Here is a 16,845-nt window from a genome sequence, read left to right on the forward strand (position 1 = left end):
AACAGAGGTTAGTTTTGTTGGTATGAGATTTGTGAATCAGGTTGGACCTGTCATTGAAGCCGGGACATGATAGCCCGAGGAATATTTTATAATGTTGAGAATGGAAACAAATACATAGAAATCCATAGCGGTATTAATCGGCGACGCGTATAATTAGTGTGGGCATCTTGAAGCATAATCCGTGCATTTTTGGTGGTTAGAATATCGTATTTGTTTAATTATGTCGGCAGAGTTTAAAGGTGAGCATTTTGAGAAGCCAGTCAACTGGAACAAACCAGATGTTACTGCCAAGCGAACTTGGGGACGAGAGGCCTCAGCTGTGATAACGGGACAGGCGTGGAATTGAGATTGTACTGTATTCTCGGCCGAGGAGAACGTTAAAATGCTGGATTTAGTTGAAATTCATAGCCGGTAATAATCTGAGTATTGTGAAATACTGTAAAATTTGTTTAATTGGGGACGTAATGAACATTTGAAATCACGAACTTTGAGTATAAGGAACAGAGTAACCAAATTCAGGGTTGTCCAAAATATAGAGCGATGGTTGTGATGATTGGTTTGTCTGTGAGGGGTGTGCAAAATTCATAAATGGTATGACGAGATATGACATCGTAATTATATGGCGAGTTGTTTGGTTAGTACGTAGATTATTAGGATATCCAAGTGTTAATAACGGTTAGGACTAGATTAGATTTTAAAGTGTGAGATCATGAGACAAGATATATAACTGGACATGAATTATGTAACAATTCTTTTCCAGCCAGATAAATATCACAAGATTGAATTCACATCACAGCTGCGTAGGAATTTGTAAAGAAATCAGAGTCCGCGGAGATAAAATTTACTGTTCTTTAACATTTCGTTAAATCATTTAAATTTATTTAATTATTAAATTCAGTGAAACCGCATTTTGAAACAACTTTAATCAAGCGAATAACTTGGAGATGCATTCTGGAAATTTTAGTTTGTTTTCTGGGGAATATTTAAATGTAAAGTAACGATTAAGGGGACATATCCGAAGAAAATGGATTTTACTGCCACACAGTTTGTGAGCATTGCTATTGTTGTAATTATTGAACTTTGATTGATTGAGCAGTGAATGTGCTGGGGATAGTAAAGTGGAAACTTTGGTCATCAACCGATGTAACTTAATTGTGTTTAGCCTTCAGCCTAGAAACTTGGATGGTCAGGGGGTCATCAACCTCAGTGACTTAGATTAGGGCCATATGCCATTGTAGCATCATTTCCTTGCGGTCATCATCCACAATGACTTTAAAGTAACTTAGAAGAGCAGATGTCGGTCCATGACATAGACGCAGGTCACATCGATTCAATTAAGGGTCCATGCTGGAGAACCACTGTGTGGCACACACCGATTGGACGGCCTTAATTATACCCAGAGTCCAGAGTTCGCGTTACGAGGGCTGGACCATAACGAATCACTATGATGGTACATGTGGTCTCACATGGAAGCCGAATTTAAGGATTTCCAGACGTTCCTTTCTTAAAAACTTAATAATTGAGACAATGGTTTCTAGTAAGAATGCCCATCAGGCAGTTACGTTAAAGTCTCACACCAGTGTTCTGACCTTTATGTAAAATGATTGTGGTGTCCAGTGGACACAATTGACTTCTATGATACCGTTGACATATCAGATTGCTTCAGAATTTTCCTGAATAAATAGGAATCTTTTAAACAGACCTTTCATTCCAGTAGATAGATTAGAATTACTGAACCCTACCTTTACCTCAGCAAGTGACGAAGAACCCGATACGACCCAAGAGACAGATCTCATGAACTTTGCTGATAGGTAAGTAAGGTAGGTATCCCTCAATATGGACCAAAGGGTTCAGTATATATATATCCTTATTTGTGTATATAACATCTAAAGTGTTTATACTTTTTTCAAGTGCATAAAATTGTGTACAACATTGTGATTTGACTTTCTCAGGTAAGTCGAGTATTTTAGTGTTTGGTATGGGCGCAAACATTCTGATAATATCATTTTGGAACACTTTTTTGGAAACTCAGGATGGCTGTAAAGGTACAAAACAAAAATATATTTATTTCAATAGCCTATGATATTATGATTTAATAAAATGTATTACACTGCATGATTTCCTTTTAAAACCTATTTTTAAGAATTTTTAGTGAAAGTATACAAAAAAATCCTGAAAATCGTGTGACCGTAACAGTCGTTTACATAGACCATTTGAACGTTAATGAGATTGTTAGGTGCCTTAGAAACTAATATATATCCTGTAACACATTATAACATGAGTGGCAAAATAATCCAACACTAATAGAGATTTGGGGGTGTAACATACAGTCTAAAATAACAGATATTTTTCTCTGAGAAGTTTGATACAATATTTTGTACAATGTATGCTGTGGGTTTATATTATTCTTTTCTTTCTTGTATTCAGTCCTAAGACTGACCTCCAGATGGCAGCTCTCTTTACTGTTACATATTTATTTGTACCCTTGTCCTCTATGACCATAGGGTGACAGGCATAGGTTTTTAATTACTCTGAGCAGTGATTTCCTCTGCTTCATCATTTTTAAGACTTGGTCTGCTGTCTGAAGCCCCGTATTTCAAATGCCTCAAGTTGCTGATCTATACGAGATGCAGATGTAGCGAACGTTTTATGGTGGAAGTGGACAATATGCTCATTTGAGATTTTTGGCATCTGATTTCAGTCGAAAGTCTACCGTCTTATGTGATATTTTGGCCGAGGTAAATAAATGATTTTACTTGTTGAATATATGTTCTACTGACTTTAAGGTGAAGACTACTGGGTGACAATACATTTAGTTTCTTAAGCGTAGTTTATATTAACCCAAATATATCATTTTCAATGCAATACCGTAGGCATACTTTCAGTTACACATATTTCTTCCTTTAGGCATCTGAGAAATGTATAAATTAGAGCTGTATTCTTATTACTTCACTCCACATGACCATTTCAAGAACACAGTTGAAAAGAATAGGAGAGAGCCCATTGCCAATCGTAATCTCAATGAATCTAGAGCTTTTCAGCAAAAATTTTACTTGTGAGCAGGTGTTGGTCAGAGTTGGTTTGATGATTGAACAAGACTACTTGTCATCTCCTTGAGGATATAAAAAAGACTGAATCAGTCCACTGAGTTGTAGGTCTTCTTGAAATCAACTAAAATCAATACAAGTGGTTTGGTGCAAAGAGATTTGGTTTTGATTACATGACTTGACATTCACCAATCTGCAGACAATCTGCAGGTGCATTTTTGACAGGATGTTATACTCAACTGAACATAGTTTTACTGCCTTCTTTTTATGGAGAGGACGTATTCCCATATATCATCATGAGAGTGTTCTTCCATTTTAGCAACAAAACTGGGCCCAGCAATTTTCAGATGTTCAGCAACTGTGGAATCCTTGCCTGGTGTCTTATGCAATGATCTGGGTGATATCTTCTCCATTACGTGGAAGAGAATCAATATCTGATGCTGGAGGAGCGCTGAGTAAGGACTTCACAATTGTCATGATTATTCAGAACAAGATTACCATTCTTAGCCTGAAAACATACTGAATGGCTAGGTAGCTGGTAAGTTTACATCCAAAATACGAGTGTTGTTCCCCATGAAGATTTCTTCAATAATCTCATCATGAGCCTTTTCAAAAGCATGTTTTGATTTACGGGTCAATTTAGCAATCAGTTTAATTTGGATGAGGAATTCTTCAATTTTTCATGTCTTATTCCAGGATCTTCATCACACTGATCGGTCCCACTAAATTAATCATTATAGTAAGAGCATCTATGGCGGAGAAGATGGACTTCGGTACGGCGGAGATGGCGGAAGAGGCAACCCATCCTTCTGGGGTGTACAGATGGAACCTACTGCCTTGTAGGACGAGGAAGGCATCCTCAAAGGCTAAGGGAGTAAACCCTGAAAGAAAATCCTCTTATGCGTTAGGCCTAGCAAGTCAGCAGGAGAGTATTGAGTACAGTTGCTTTCAATAAGAAAAAGAGCCTTGGAAAGAATATTATAGACCGGACTGACACGTCCTCTCAGACAATTGTAAAGTATGATGACCGTAAGGCTGATGATATACAATGTTCTGAAAGGAAACCCCAAATAAAAAAGAGACCCAAATACCGAATTGGAACTATGAACATTCTATCATTAACTGGAAAGTTAGAAGAACTCCTAGACATGATGGATAGAAGAAAATATCAATATTGGGATTAAGTGAGACCAAATGGAAAGGGATTGGAAGTAAGACACTTCGTGGAGGTTATAAATTATACTGGAGTGGACAGGAGAAGGTAGCGAAAAATGGTGTTGGATTCTTAATTAACGAAAGGACTGATGTTACAGCTGAAGTTATCTGCAAAAGTGATAGAATCATTAAAATGTTCATGAAACTGGAGAACACTTAAGTACACCATCATACAAGTGTATGCCCCACAGACAGGCTGCAGTGAGGAAGACAGAGAAATTTCGGCAAGACCTGGAAGATACAGTTAATGAGGAAAATATTATTATTATTGGAGATCTAAATGCGCAAGTTGGGGTAGACAGACTTGGGTACGAGAACATCATTGGTCCACATGGATTTGGACAAAGGAACCCAGAAGGAGAACAACTATTAGATCTGTGCAGAAGAAATGATCTTATAATCAAAAATACATTCTTCAAAATAAGAGACAGTCACAGAATAACAAGGTACAGTTGGGATGGCCAGTATAGAACAATGACTACGTAATCACAAATAAAGATGGTGGCAGGTACATCACAGATGTAAAGGTCATCCCTAGTGAAAGCATGGACAGTGACCACAGATTGTTGCTAGTAGACTTCAAACATAAGGCAAATGAAACGCAGAAACTTATTACGAAAAAACCAAGGGTTAAAACTTGGAAGTTGCAAGAAATCCAAATAAAGGAAGAATACAAACTAAGGATTCAACAGAGTTTGCCGAAGTGTGAAGTAACCAGCGTTAATGAAGAATGGAAGGCCTTCAAAGACACCTTTGTGGGAGAAGCCAAAAACTTATGTGGAGTTACAAGTTCTATCAAAAGAAAAAAGGAGACACCATGGTGGAATGATAGAGTGAAAACAGCGGTGAAAGAAAGAAACCAAATAAAGAAGGCACTGGACAAGGAAAAACAAAAACAGGGACAAGAACGAAATGAACAAGAAATACAAAGACTCCAAGGAGTATACAGGAACAACAAACTTGCTGTAAAGAACATTGTAAGGGAAGAAAAAGAGAAGAAATGGAATGAGTTTGCAGACAAACTGGAAGAGGACAGTAGAGGAAATATGAAATTGATACAGAGTAGTGAAAAACAAGCGAAGGGATCAAGAGACCATAAAAGCAATAGAACGTGATGATGGAACTCTGGCACAAGAAGAGGGAGAAATTAAACAAGAACTCAAGATCTATTTCGAAAAGCTGCTGAATGGAGATACAGAAAACATAACAACGGATAGAGGAGAGCCAAGTCGAGGAACCACAACTGAACCACCAATTACATGGCTTGAGGTTGAAAATGCGCTCAAGAGCATGAAGAAAGGAAAGGCAGTGGGCATAGATGAACCAAGTGCAGATATGCTGAAAGCAGCGGCAGTTCCAGGAATCCAATGGCTCTATAGACTGCTTAACAAGATATGGGAGGAAAATACTATTCCTGAGGACTGGAAGATGGGCATCATTGTACCTCTGTTCAAGAAAGGAAGCCGACGAAAATGTACTAATTACCGTGGTATCACACTACTGCCTCATGTCCTGAAAATATTGGAAAAAATAATAGAGACCAGAATCAGAGATATTGTTGAACCAATTTTGGAAGAAGAGCAGTATGGTTTCAGACTAGGAAGGTCAACTATAGACCTTATATTTGCAATTAGGATGCTAATGGAAAAATACTGGGAGAAGAACAAGCCTTTATTTCTAATATTTTTGGACATTGAGAAAGCATACGATAGTGTACCAAGGAAAAGAATTTGGCAATGCATGAAAGAACTTCAAGTGCGAGACAGTCTCATAGACAAAGTGAAAATGTTGTATAGTGGGAACAGAAGCTGCATTCAAGTAGGATGTGGTTTGTCGGACTGGTTTGAAACAAAGAGAGGAGTGCAGCAGGGCAGCTCATTGTCGCCACTTCTATTTATTATTGTAATGGATGTAGTAATGAAATCTATTAAAAGGAAAGAACATGGAGATATCAAAGCCTTCACATTTGCAGATGATGTTGCGATCTGGAGTGACTCAGAAGAGGAATTGGGAGAGAGAATACAAAGCTGGAATGAGGAGTTTAAGAAATATGGTTTAAACATCAGCAAGACCAAGACAGTGGTGATGAAAGTGTATGGGGAAGGAGCAGAACCAATAGTCAGGTTAAATGAAGCTCAACTGGACAGCGTTCCAGTTTTCAAATACTTGGGCAGCGTTATATCAAATGACAACCTAGCAAAACATGAGGTGAACAATCGAATCAATAAGGCAACACAATTTTACCACCAGGTAAGACACCTGCTGTGGGATGAGCAAATACCCATAAAAACAAAAATGACATTGTACAAGTCCTATTATACACCAATTCTTACATACAGTCTCGAAACCACAACACTGACCAATAGAGACAATTCCAAACTTCAGGCAGCTGAAATGAAATTCCTACGCACTATGATCTAGAAAACCAGGAAAGACAAGATTAGGAATGAGAAAATTAGAGAAGAAGTAGGAATAGATGATTCTCTCCTCAATAAGATTCAGATATCAAGACTGAAGTGGTTTGGTCACATGAAGAGGATGCCAGTAAACAGAACTGCAAGGAAGGAATTTGACAGAAAGGTAGAAGGAAGACGACCCGTGGGAAGGCCACGAAGGAAATGGATAGATTTAGTTAAGAGCGATGTACTGCTGAGAGGTCATGATTGGGACAAGTTGGTGGAGGAAGAATGGTACAAGGACAGGATGAGATGGAGGAGGCTCACATACCACACCTGGGAAACTGGAGATGGTTTAGGATGATGATTATGAGTAAGAGCAAGCTGGAAACGTGTTCCCACTTGCGTGATTCTAGAGACAAACTCTTTCTGGTAATCAGGAATGATATATCAAGATTTTCTTGATCTTGTATGTTTGGGATCGGTGAGCAGACTCAACAGTAGCCACACCACTACCTTCCTTCTACAGGATACTCACTCATTACATTTTAGAGACTTGGCCTCTTCTGCATTAACAGCTGAGCTGGCGTCCTCCTCATCCTTCGCTACTTCGCAGGTGTCCATTGATGGGTCACCGTTTCCTTCCTTGTTTTGAGAAGACGCCTGCTCTGTAGCCACTGGTGGGATGGCCTCTTCTGCGTGCGCCAGCAACCTGCAAAAACATCATCGCTCTGTTCAACGACCAGTCTTTGATGTCAGCTAGTGAGCTAACTAAACTCCCTAGAGAAGTAAACAAAGAATCAGGTACATACTGACTAAAACTTAGTAATAGGACGCCTGTTCAAAAAATCGCAACATTTTAAGAGTACCATTCAAATCCGAGTCTAAGTGCTTTCTTTACTTTTTTCCCTAGCAAGTAGCAGGTAGGGACCCACTTTGGAGGCAGCCCTATCCAGAGAGTGGCATCCCTGCCTATGTGAGTCCCAGAGCACAATGACTCACTGTGTAACATCTGCTAAGGGTCCCAGCTCAGGGTTACGGGTGAAGACGTCAATGGCATCTACGGCGGAAAAGGTGGACTTTGGTACGGTGGAGATGGACTCCGGGATAAATACGAGTACAATACTGTATAAGGAGGCCAATGGCTTCGGGCAGATGAGGCTCTTTAGGAGGGCTGATGCCTGCAAAAGGTTTTGGTTTCTCTTTGTTAAGGGTGAGTTGAAAAAATCCTGGCACTAGATATAAAATGCCATTGGGTGTGGCGAGCCCATTGTACTAATAGCCTATAAAATGATTGAGAGTGAGATGGAAACGGTTGGCACGTTTCCCAAAAGCGACACGCAGTTCCTCGTGTTCTCGTTCTGGGGGAACTGTGAAAAGTGGGCAATCAGAGATGAATATTGCAACCATAAATGTCTCAACCCTTAATGGCAAGACAGAAGAACTGATAGAATACATCAAAAGGGCACTGCATTGTTGGGATTGAGTGAAACCAAGTGGAAAGGAAAGGGACAGAAGAGACTGAAGAAGGGGTTTCAGTTGTTTTGGAGTGGAGGTGCGAACTGCAACAATGGAGTAGATTTGTGAAGGAAGACCTGGTACAGTACATAGAGGTAAATGACAGAATCATGAAAATCAGACTTGGTTTGGACAGTGGAGTGAAGTATATGCACCTCAAACAGGTAATGTCGAAGAGAGTCTAGAGTAACTGGAGAGGTGCATTGAAGATACAGTGGTGATAATGAATGCCCACATAGGAACGACAGGCAATGTAAAGAAGAAATAATTGGTCGTTTTAAATATGGAAATAAAAATGCAGAAGGAGAGGTACAACTAGATTTTTGCGACAGAAATGGATAATAATAGGCAATATATGATTCAGAGAGGAGGGTGTACGGGTAAATGCCACGCTATTAGTGTGCACACATCACTTCCAGGGCACAGAGTTATTCACCTCCAAGAGCAGTGTAGCATTGGAGACATGCGTGTGAAGTGTTCTTTCAACAGAATTTATATGATGAAAGGAGGGTGTACGGGTAAATACCACTCTATTAGTATGCACACCAGGGAATTCGATCCTGGCCCTTATTTCTAATCCTGGGATTTTGAGATTAAATTGGGGCAGTCCGGGATCCCGGGATTGAGGTTTACAAATTAAACAATAAGAAAATCTTAATGAAATCAGTTGTTTAATAAGCAAATCGAAATTTAGACAAAATAAACCTATTTTACGGTATACACCCAACTAATCTAATTACTCTATCTAATTAGACTTCAGACTAACCAGATTTAAAATCAATCACTCAGTCTCTATGTTAAAATTCTTCTTTTCCAAGAATCAGTGAAATCTCTTTAAACTTACATAAATTTAAAAAAAACCTTATGTAACAAACTATGCAAATAAACTTTGGAAATTAACAACAATCTCTCTGAACACAGACTAAATAGACGACTTTCATGTAACAACATAATAAGTAGGTAGAAAGTTTCTTAGCAAACAGTATTTAAAAATAACATTAATCAGTCACATTTCACATTTCCCATGAATATGAAGAAAATTAATTTAATAGGAACATTCAAATTTGAATTTGAAAATATTATCTGAGATATAACAACGCATCCAGTGTCTCATCACCAAGCCTGCTTCTCAATTTGTTGCACATATATGCAGCTGCTGAGAAAGCACGTTCTGGTTCGATGGAAGTTCGAGGAATCGTCGGTTTAAAAGCCTGCTCTAGGTTAAAGCTCCGAGTAGAATTTGAAGACTCGTATAGGTTCATTTCCTTCTTAACAATTCTGGAAAATTCATTTTTATTTAATGCTTCAGGAGACATAATTTTCATGCTGTTTTCTATTTCCAGCTGAAGCCCTCCTTTGAGCTTCAAATCACTTTTTTCCCTATTTGTGGGCTCGACTTGCATATTTTGTTCTTCCTCTGTCACTTTTTTTACCATTTAATCTCTCAATTAAAGAAACAATCTGGTTTTTTTATCAGGACTTTGCTCGGACTTGAAATTGTACGCTTTATTTCGTCATCGAACGCCAACACCACATTGTCACTATGAGGATTTTGTAGGTAGCATAATACGCCAATCAACTCATTTCTTCGGCGATCTTCCATGCGCTTTTGTATTAATGTATCTCGAATTTAGAAGCCAACTCGAACTTGGAGGTATTGTCATTTAACTGCTTAAAAATAAACTTAAGGGTAGCTTCACCTGTGCATAAATTCACATCAGTGCGACAGAATGCTTCTACAGTTAATTTGACTGGAGAAAAGACTTTAATGATTTCATCGATGAGCTCAAAATCTGACTCTTCCAACTGTACTGGATTATTCAAACCTATCAGCGCCTTTTTGATCCTCAAAATCGGAGTCTTACAAATTCAGATGTATGTTTACCTCTACAGGAACTTCCAACTGATAGGACATGCGGTAAGGAGGACGGAGGCAAAACGCTTGAGCATAGTGTAGAGGCTGTTCCACCTGGTTTTGCAATCAAGTAATAAACTTACCTCCTTGCCATGCTCTATCTTTACATATTTTTGAAGAATGGTATAATTCTTCACGGACGCTCTTTTGAAAATAAAAAACACTTTGTGAACTTTTTTTATTACATCCCTGATGTTCTAGTCATTCGTCAAATCTAGGCAATTTTCTCTTTCTTCAAGGTCTAATCCTGATTCAATTTCGTCATCGTCGTCATCATCATCCGAGTATTGAACCGCACCCCCTCCCGTACCGACAACCTACCTCACCATTAAACACACACGTCGGAAGATTCGAGGCGTGGACCGCGACTAGGAAAGGCCAAACACAGCCCTGAACTGGAAACGGTCCTCATTTCAAAAAAGAGAACACGAATGTGACCAAAACTACCAGAAATAAAATCCCAACTAAATTTAAATGAGGGCTTATATAATAAAATCAAAAAGAAACGAGAAATGACGCCAGCAATTAAAAACAAAGGATACGTACATGTGCAGAGCTCATCCAATTGAAGTCATAACACATGCGTGAGCACAGCTTTTTCAAACACCAAGCTTAAATTGTTCATAAGACGGGCTCACCGTCTCAACTGCAATCTCACTACATAATGTGGTAATGTGAATACAGTCCACACGGATCAACTCTGTCATTCTTTCCGCGAGGTTAATAAAATTCATTATATAAGCGTCTACTTAACTTCCACATCGTCACAGCAATTACCACACAGATCAAAGCTCTCAAGCGGCATGGAGAAGAAAAAGGGGGCCAGAGAAGGTAAAAATACGATTCGAGAGATCACAACATAGCACAGAGTAACATCTCTGGACCAAAGGAATACATTTTAAACCCAAAGAGAATCACAGGCATATACATAGCCTGAATAAGAAAAGAACATGGCGGCCTCGTGGGCAAAAGGCCTTGATAGAAATCAAGGCAAAATAAATATCACCGAGCCGGCAACAAACATGAGGCACAGAAACAAGATTAAATTATATAATGAGCTGACCAATACGTCATCCTTTATCTCCTTTCACTCACCAGCACACACCCAAACATTCAGACATGGCCGGTATCGGCAAACAATCTGAGCACTTGCTCCAGTTTATAAGTTTAACACAATCTCATATAGTATGACTCTCATGGTCACACACAAAGGTCTCACATATGTCAGAGATAGCGTGCACGGCGCAGGCAATTAGCAGTAGGATAATAGAGACCCAGTGGTCACACATAAACCCATCAGCTCACGCACTCCGTACGACACGAATGGAGCAGAAGGATGCGTATCAATTAGTTATGGACGATAGCGAAGAATGTCATAACAGCACCGTAGAAATAATATTAATACAAGGATTGCCATACCTGTAATATCAATTACCAAAGTAACAAGAAGGATGGTAGTACGGGTCGAGTTTAAATCTATTGAAAACCCATTTATGGCATAAAAACGCCACTCCAATCTGCGTGGGGTCCATGCTTACACTCCACACACACGTAACAATGCAAAGAATCGCTCCAAAGAGATAAAGCTACTGTCTCGCCGAAAGAATGATCTGTGCTCATGACCGAGGGTGCCCTCTCTGGTACAATCATGGAAACACTTAAGTCAATTGAGGTGAGGCCGATACAAGCTCTTCGCAATATTGGAAACATCATTTTTATGAACATGCCATTATTAGCATGGCTCATCACCACACTGCCCCCCTTTTAAAATGTGTCTTATTGTTGATGAGACAAGGAGACATTTTAAAACGAGGTTCTAATCCGAAAACCTAAAGTGCGCGCACTGCTAAATACTAAAGGACTTAAAATCTAATTAAAACTAGGGAAACACATATTATACACATAATTACAAAAAATCAGTTATAACAATGCACTATAAAATCCAGTCCACCTCAACCTGAGGCTCTGTAGTTTCATAAACAGTATCACGCTGAATCAATCAGTCCATTTCAAGCAATTCACTTAATACTTCCATGAGTGATGTTAGATAGCCAAGGGAAAGTTGTAATTAAACGTAACATCCTCAAATCTCCAAGGGATTCGCAACTTATTTCGTCTCATCTTCAACCAATGACATCGATATTCCTTTCCATTCCCCTTTTTTCCTCTATATTATTTTCCCTGAAAGAAAAAGGACTTTAGAACACTGGTAATTATACAACAAGCAAAATTAACAGATGCTACTACTAAAATATAATAGAAAATAGATAAAGTTTTACTGGCTCCGTTGATGATATGGTTTCAATAAAGACACATGAGCCTTCGATAACCTCTTACTCATCAGATCCTCCAATTCTACAGTTACAGGTCCCAGAAACCTTACTATTCTCTTGGGGTTGGACCATTTATGGTCGAGTTTGGCGGCGATTTGGTTGGTTGTCGAGCTTATAGGGAACATTTTTACCACAACCAGGTCTCCAACTTCCAGGGTGACCTTTCTCTTCCCCTGGTTGAATCTTTTTGCCACACGGTCTCGGGCTCTGACGAAATGTGCAATGGCTTCCTTCCATTTTTCCTCAATATTAATGTTTCTCTATGGCTTGGACAGTTACCCAATGTCCCATTTCAACTGGAGCGGGTCAGCAAGGCTTCTCCCTAGAAACAAATCAGCAGGGGTGCGTCGGTGAGATTCGTGTACAGCACTGTTGAAGGCTAAAACAAAAAAAATCTAATTATCATCCCAGCTGCGCTGATCAGCGCTATGGAAACCACTCAGACACGATTTCAGATTACGATGAAATCTTTCATCGAGAGAAGGTTTGGGGTAGTGGGGACTCAGAAAAACATGCTTCACTCCCCGCCCAAAACACAGGTGACGAAAATTACGGCAGCTGAATGTAGACGCGTTGTCCGTGATTAACACTTTCGGGGGCCCATCAACTCCAAAAATATGCGCTGCGGACGGGGAACAACCATACGAATTTAGAAAAGGCGTCAACGATTCCAACGTTGCCATTCTTGGATTTCGTGAGAGGACCAAAATAATCGACAAACAACTTTTCCCCGGGGTACGACGCGACGTCAGCGGAGTGGAGTCCAATCTGAGAGGATTGCAAAGGTTTACACCGTTGGCAAACGTCGCAACTTTTCACATAATCTAACTCTTCTTTTTTGAGATTAGGCCAAAAGAAATCACGAGAGATACGATGCAAGGTTTTGTATTGACCTAAATGAGCACCCAGGTAAGAATCATGATAATAGTGCAACATCATGGATCTTAATTTGAGAGGAACGTAAATTTTGTCTTTACTATTTTTACGGTTACGACGAACCAACAACCCTCGTTTGATACCAAACGACTTGTCTCGAAGAGACCAATCAGCGATTCCTTTCAGCAGTTCTTGACACTCGGCGTCATCCTTTTGGTGCTGAGAATTGTCCGTGAAGGACCAAGGATAATTTTGCAAAATATTGATACTTTCAACACTATCAGACTGACGACAGTTCTCCTCGGACTCGACCTCACACTCATTTACCCCGTCGAACATACGCGACAGACAGTCGACCACAACATTCTCTTTTCCACGAACATGCACAACTGTGAATTTATAGTATGATAGCCGGAGGATCCATCTAGATGTCCTGCCAAGTCGCTTAACCTTGGCGCTCATCCACGACAGGGCTTGATTGTCCGTATGGACGAAGAAATGACGGTGCTCCAAATAAGAACGAAATTTCTTAACACCTAACACTACGGCCAGACATTCCTTTTCATAAATAGAATATCGTAATTCAGCTCCATGCAACAACTTGATGAAATACGCAATAGGGACTAGCTTCCCGTCCTCATCGTATTGGTTAAGTACAGCAGAAACGGCAAGTTCGCTGGAGTCACATTGCAGGACAAAGTCACGGAAAAAATTTGGACTGTGGAGGACAGGGGCTTGGCAAATGGCATTTTTCAGTTGGTCGAAGGCATGGGTTTGAGCTTCGCCCCGCACGAAACGGGAAGTTTTCCTTTTCAGAAGGTTTCAGGGGGCCAACATTTGGAAAAAGTCTTTGCTGAAACGGCTGTAGAAACCGACCTTACCCAGGAATCTTCACACACCGCGGACATTCTTTGGCCGAGGAAACTGTTTGATACATTTAACCCTGTCGGAGTTCAAAGCGATTCCGGAATCAGATATGACATGACCAAGGAAATTTAAGCGTTCAGAGCAAAGTGACACCTTCTTCGGATTTATAGTGAAACCGTGCTTGCGCAAACGACTGAGAACCTCTCGAAGATGAGCAAGGTGCTCCTGAAATCTTGGAGAAAAAATGAGAAGATCGTCCAGAAAATTGAAGACATAGGAAAATTTCAGATCTCCAAAGATGGAATCCATCACGCGGCTGAGCTCTTGTCCACCAATAGAGATGCTCATCGGTACTTTATTAAATTCAAATACTCCAAAAGGAGTGGCGAAAGCAGTGCAGGGGCGACTTTTGGGATCCAACGGGATTTGGTAATAGACTGAATTAAAGTCAAGAATTTAGCGCCATGAAATTGTTGAGAGGCACTTTCAATGGTGGGTAAGGGGAAGCTGTCGAAGACAATATTCTTATTCACCTTACGATAGTCTAGAATAAACGTAGATCTACCATCCTTTTTGGTGAGTAGGAAGGCGGGACTACTGAAAGGAGACTTGGAGGGACTGATTAAATTCTCTTCCAAAAGCTTTTTAACACATTCTCTCAAAGCAGACAACTTTGGGGGCGAGTAACCGAATGGAGGCGACCTAACAGGGGTATCATCTTTCAGTTCGATGGAATAGGAGAATTTTTAGCACAACCTAAATCAGCAGTTAAAACATCAGAAAATTCTTCCAACAGACCGTTTAACATCAAGTTTTGGTTGTCAGTCAAATCACATGAGGCGTTGGGAAGTTGTGATTTCGAAAGAGCGCATACGGTAGCACGTTGGAAAAGGGCTTCAAAAGGGTAACTTACGCCTGATTTGAATCGAAAGGCTAAGGTACGAGTGATAATAGATAGACCAGTAGCCAGCATAAAATCGGTTCCTAAAATAAGCGGGACAGATAGATCAGGAACAACATTATATGTCCAATCCCACGAAAGATTATGTATTTTAATATGACATTTGACACGACCCACGGCACATACCTGACGGCCATCAGCAGACATGAACTTTTCCAAGCTCTCACAGACTTGGAGATATTTTAAATCCATAGAAGACACAAGGGATTGGTTCACGAAGGAAACGCAGGATCCGGTGTCTAATAAGGCATACAGTACGCGCGATCCAACATAAATCTTGGCCCAGCGTGTAGACGAGGGAAGACCCTAGATCCTTTTATTACCACCAATATCAGGCGCCAACGACGGGCCATTACGCCGGGGCGCATTTAGTTTCCCTGCCGAGAGTTGCACCGAGGACACATGCTGAGTGACACCACCTAGACCACACTTCGAGCATTTCAGAGGAGACTTAGACCAACAGTTCTTTGAAACATGCCCTAGTTTCCCACAATTCCAGCACTTCCCTGCTGCAGAATCGCTTACTATAGGCAAGTTAGAAGATTGGACGACATTAATTCAGTGTCGAGGCGGAGATACAATACTGGACCTGCGATCGGAACTACCAATGGGGCGAGATGGAGAAGGGGTTGCACCAAAAGGGACAGATTTAACGGGCGCACGACAGGCAACGTCAGGAAACAATCAGAGGCAGTCGGAGGCGGACGGTATAACTTATTCTGACTGACTGCGGACTCAAACTCACGACCTAAATTAATAATATCTTCAACACATTCAACCTGAGATCTTTTTATGTATAGTTTATAATCAGGGGCTAGATTTCTATAAAACTGGTCGAAACTTTCAGATTCAGGCACCTTGACACACAAACGGTTGAACAAGTTTAAAATACCGGTGGCGTAATCAATTCCTTCCCCTACTCCCTGAATCCTTCTGAAAATTTCTTGTTTTAAACAGTAGTCTATGTCGGACAACCCAAAGCGCTGTTTGATACGAGCAGCAAAATCGTCCCATGACTGAATGTTAGCTTTGATCAGCCTGAACCATTTTAACACTGGCCCTTCCAGCATCCCCGGGATGACATGAACGAATAGGTCAAGGGGTAGTGAGCTACATTCGGCGATATTTTCCACCCGTTCAAGAAATTATATGACACTGAAGCTGTTCCCTTCTCCAGAAAAATTTAGCTTCCATTTCCTGACGACATCAAAGACCGGGTTAACATTAGCGTTAAGATCACTAGTGGGTCTAGAATGGGGGGAAATGGGTTCCACGCGGTTCTCGTCGAGGGCACAATTTGTACATGCAATAGTATTCCTACCGTCAGGGCATCTACCACTATCGCTACCAGACACGAGTGATGCATTAACTTCAGCATTACCTTCCCTCTTTTCTCTCTCAAGGTTGGAGATTTCCCCGGTAAAAACTTCGCTTTCGTTACTCATGTATAAGGCTTTCTGACTTTCCATATTCTAGGCAAAGTTTCAGCGATAACAAACACGACACACACATGCAAATTGGTCATAAGAATACACAAATTACAAATCACACTCAAGATTAAGGTCAGAACATACTGGCTTCACGAGGCTAAATCTAGGGGAAATAACGACCATCTCCTGTTTTACCTCGTCCAATCCTTTTTCAGAGGTATCCTAGTCGACCTCGTATCTGCTACCTCCCTTACAGACTACCTACCTCACCATTAAGCACACACGTC

The 16,845-nt window shown here is 40.4% G+C and overlaps 1 protein-coding gene across 1 annotated transcript in view; it reads right to left on the minus strand.

Annotated features, from left to right (window-relative positions):
* The window catches only part of LOC136881187 (UBX domain-containing protein 1), a 334,080-nt gene that overhangs the window by 184,260 nt on the left and 132,975 nt on the right, over window positions 1–16,845 (minus strand). Inside the window, exon 3 of the mRNA XM_067153870.2 lies at window positions 7,197–7,370. Within this exon, the coding sequence (XP_067009971.1) occupies window positions 7,197–7,370 (174 nt within the window). The remainder of the gene's footprint in view (window positions 1–7,196; window positions 7,371–16,845) is intronic.

The sequence above is a fragment of the Anabrus simplex genome, chromosome 9 (genome assembly GCF_040414725.1).
Source record: "Anabrus simplex isolate iqAnaSimp1 chromosome 9, ASM4041472v1, whole genome shotgun sequence".
Taxonomy (NCBI): domain Eukaryota; kingdom Metazoa; phylum Arthropoda; class Insecta; order Orthoptera; family Tettigoniidae; genus Anabrus; species Anabrus simplex.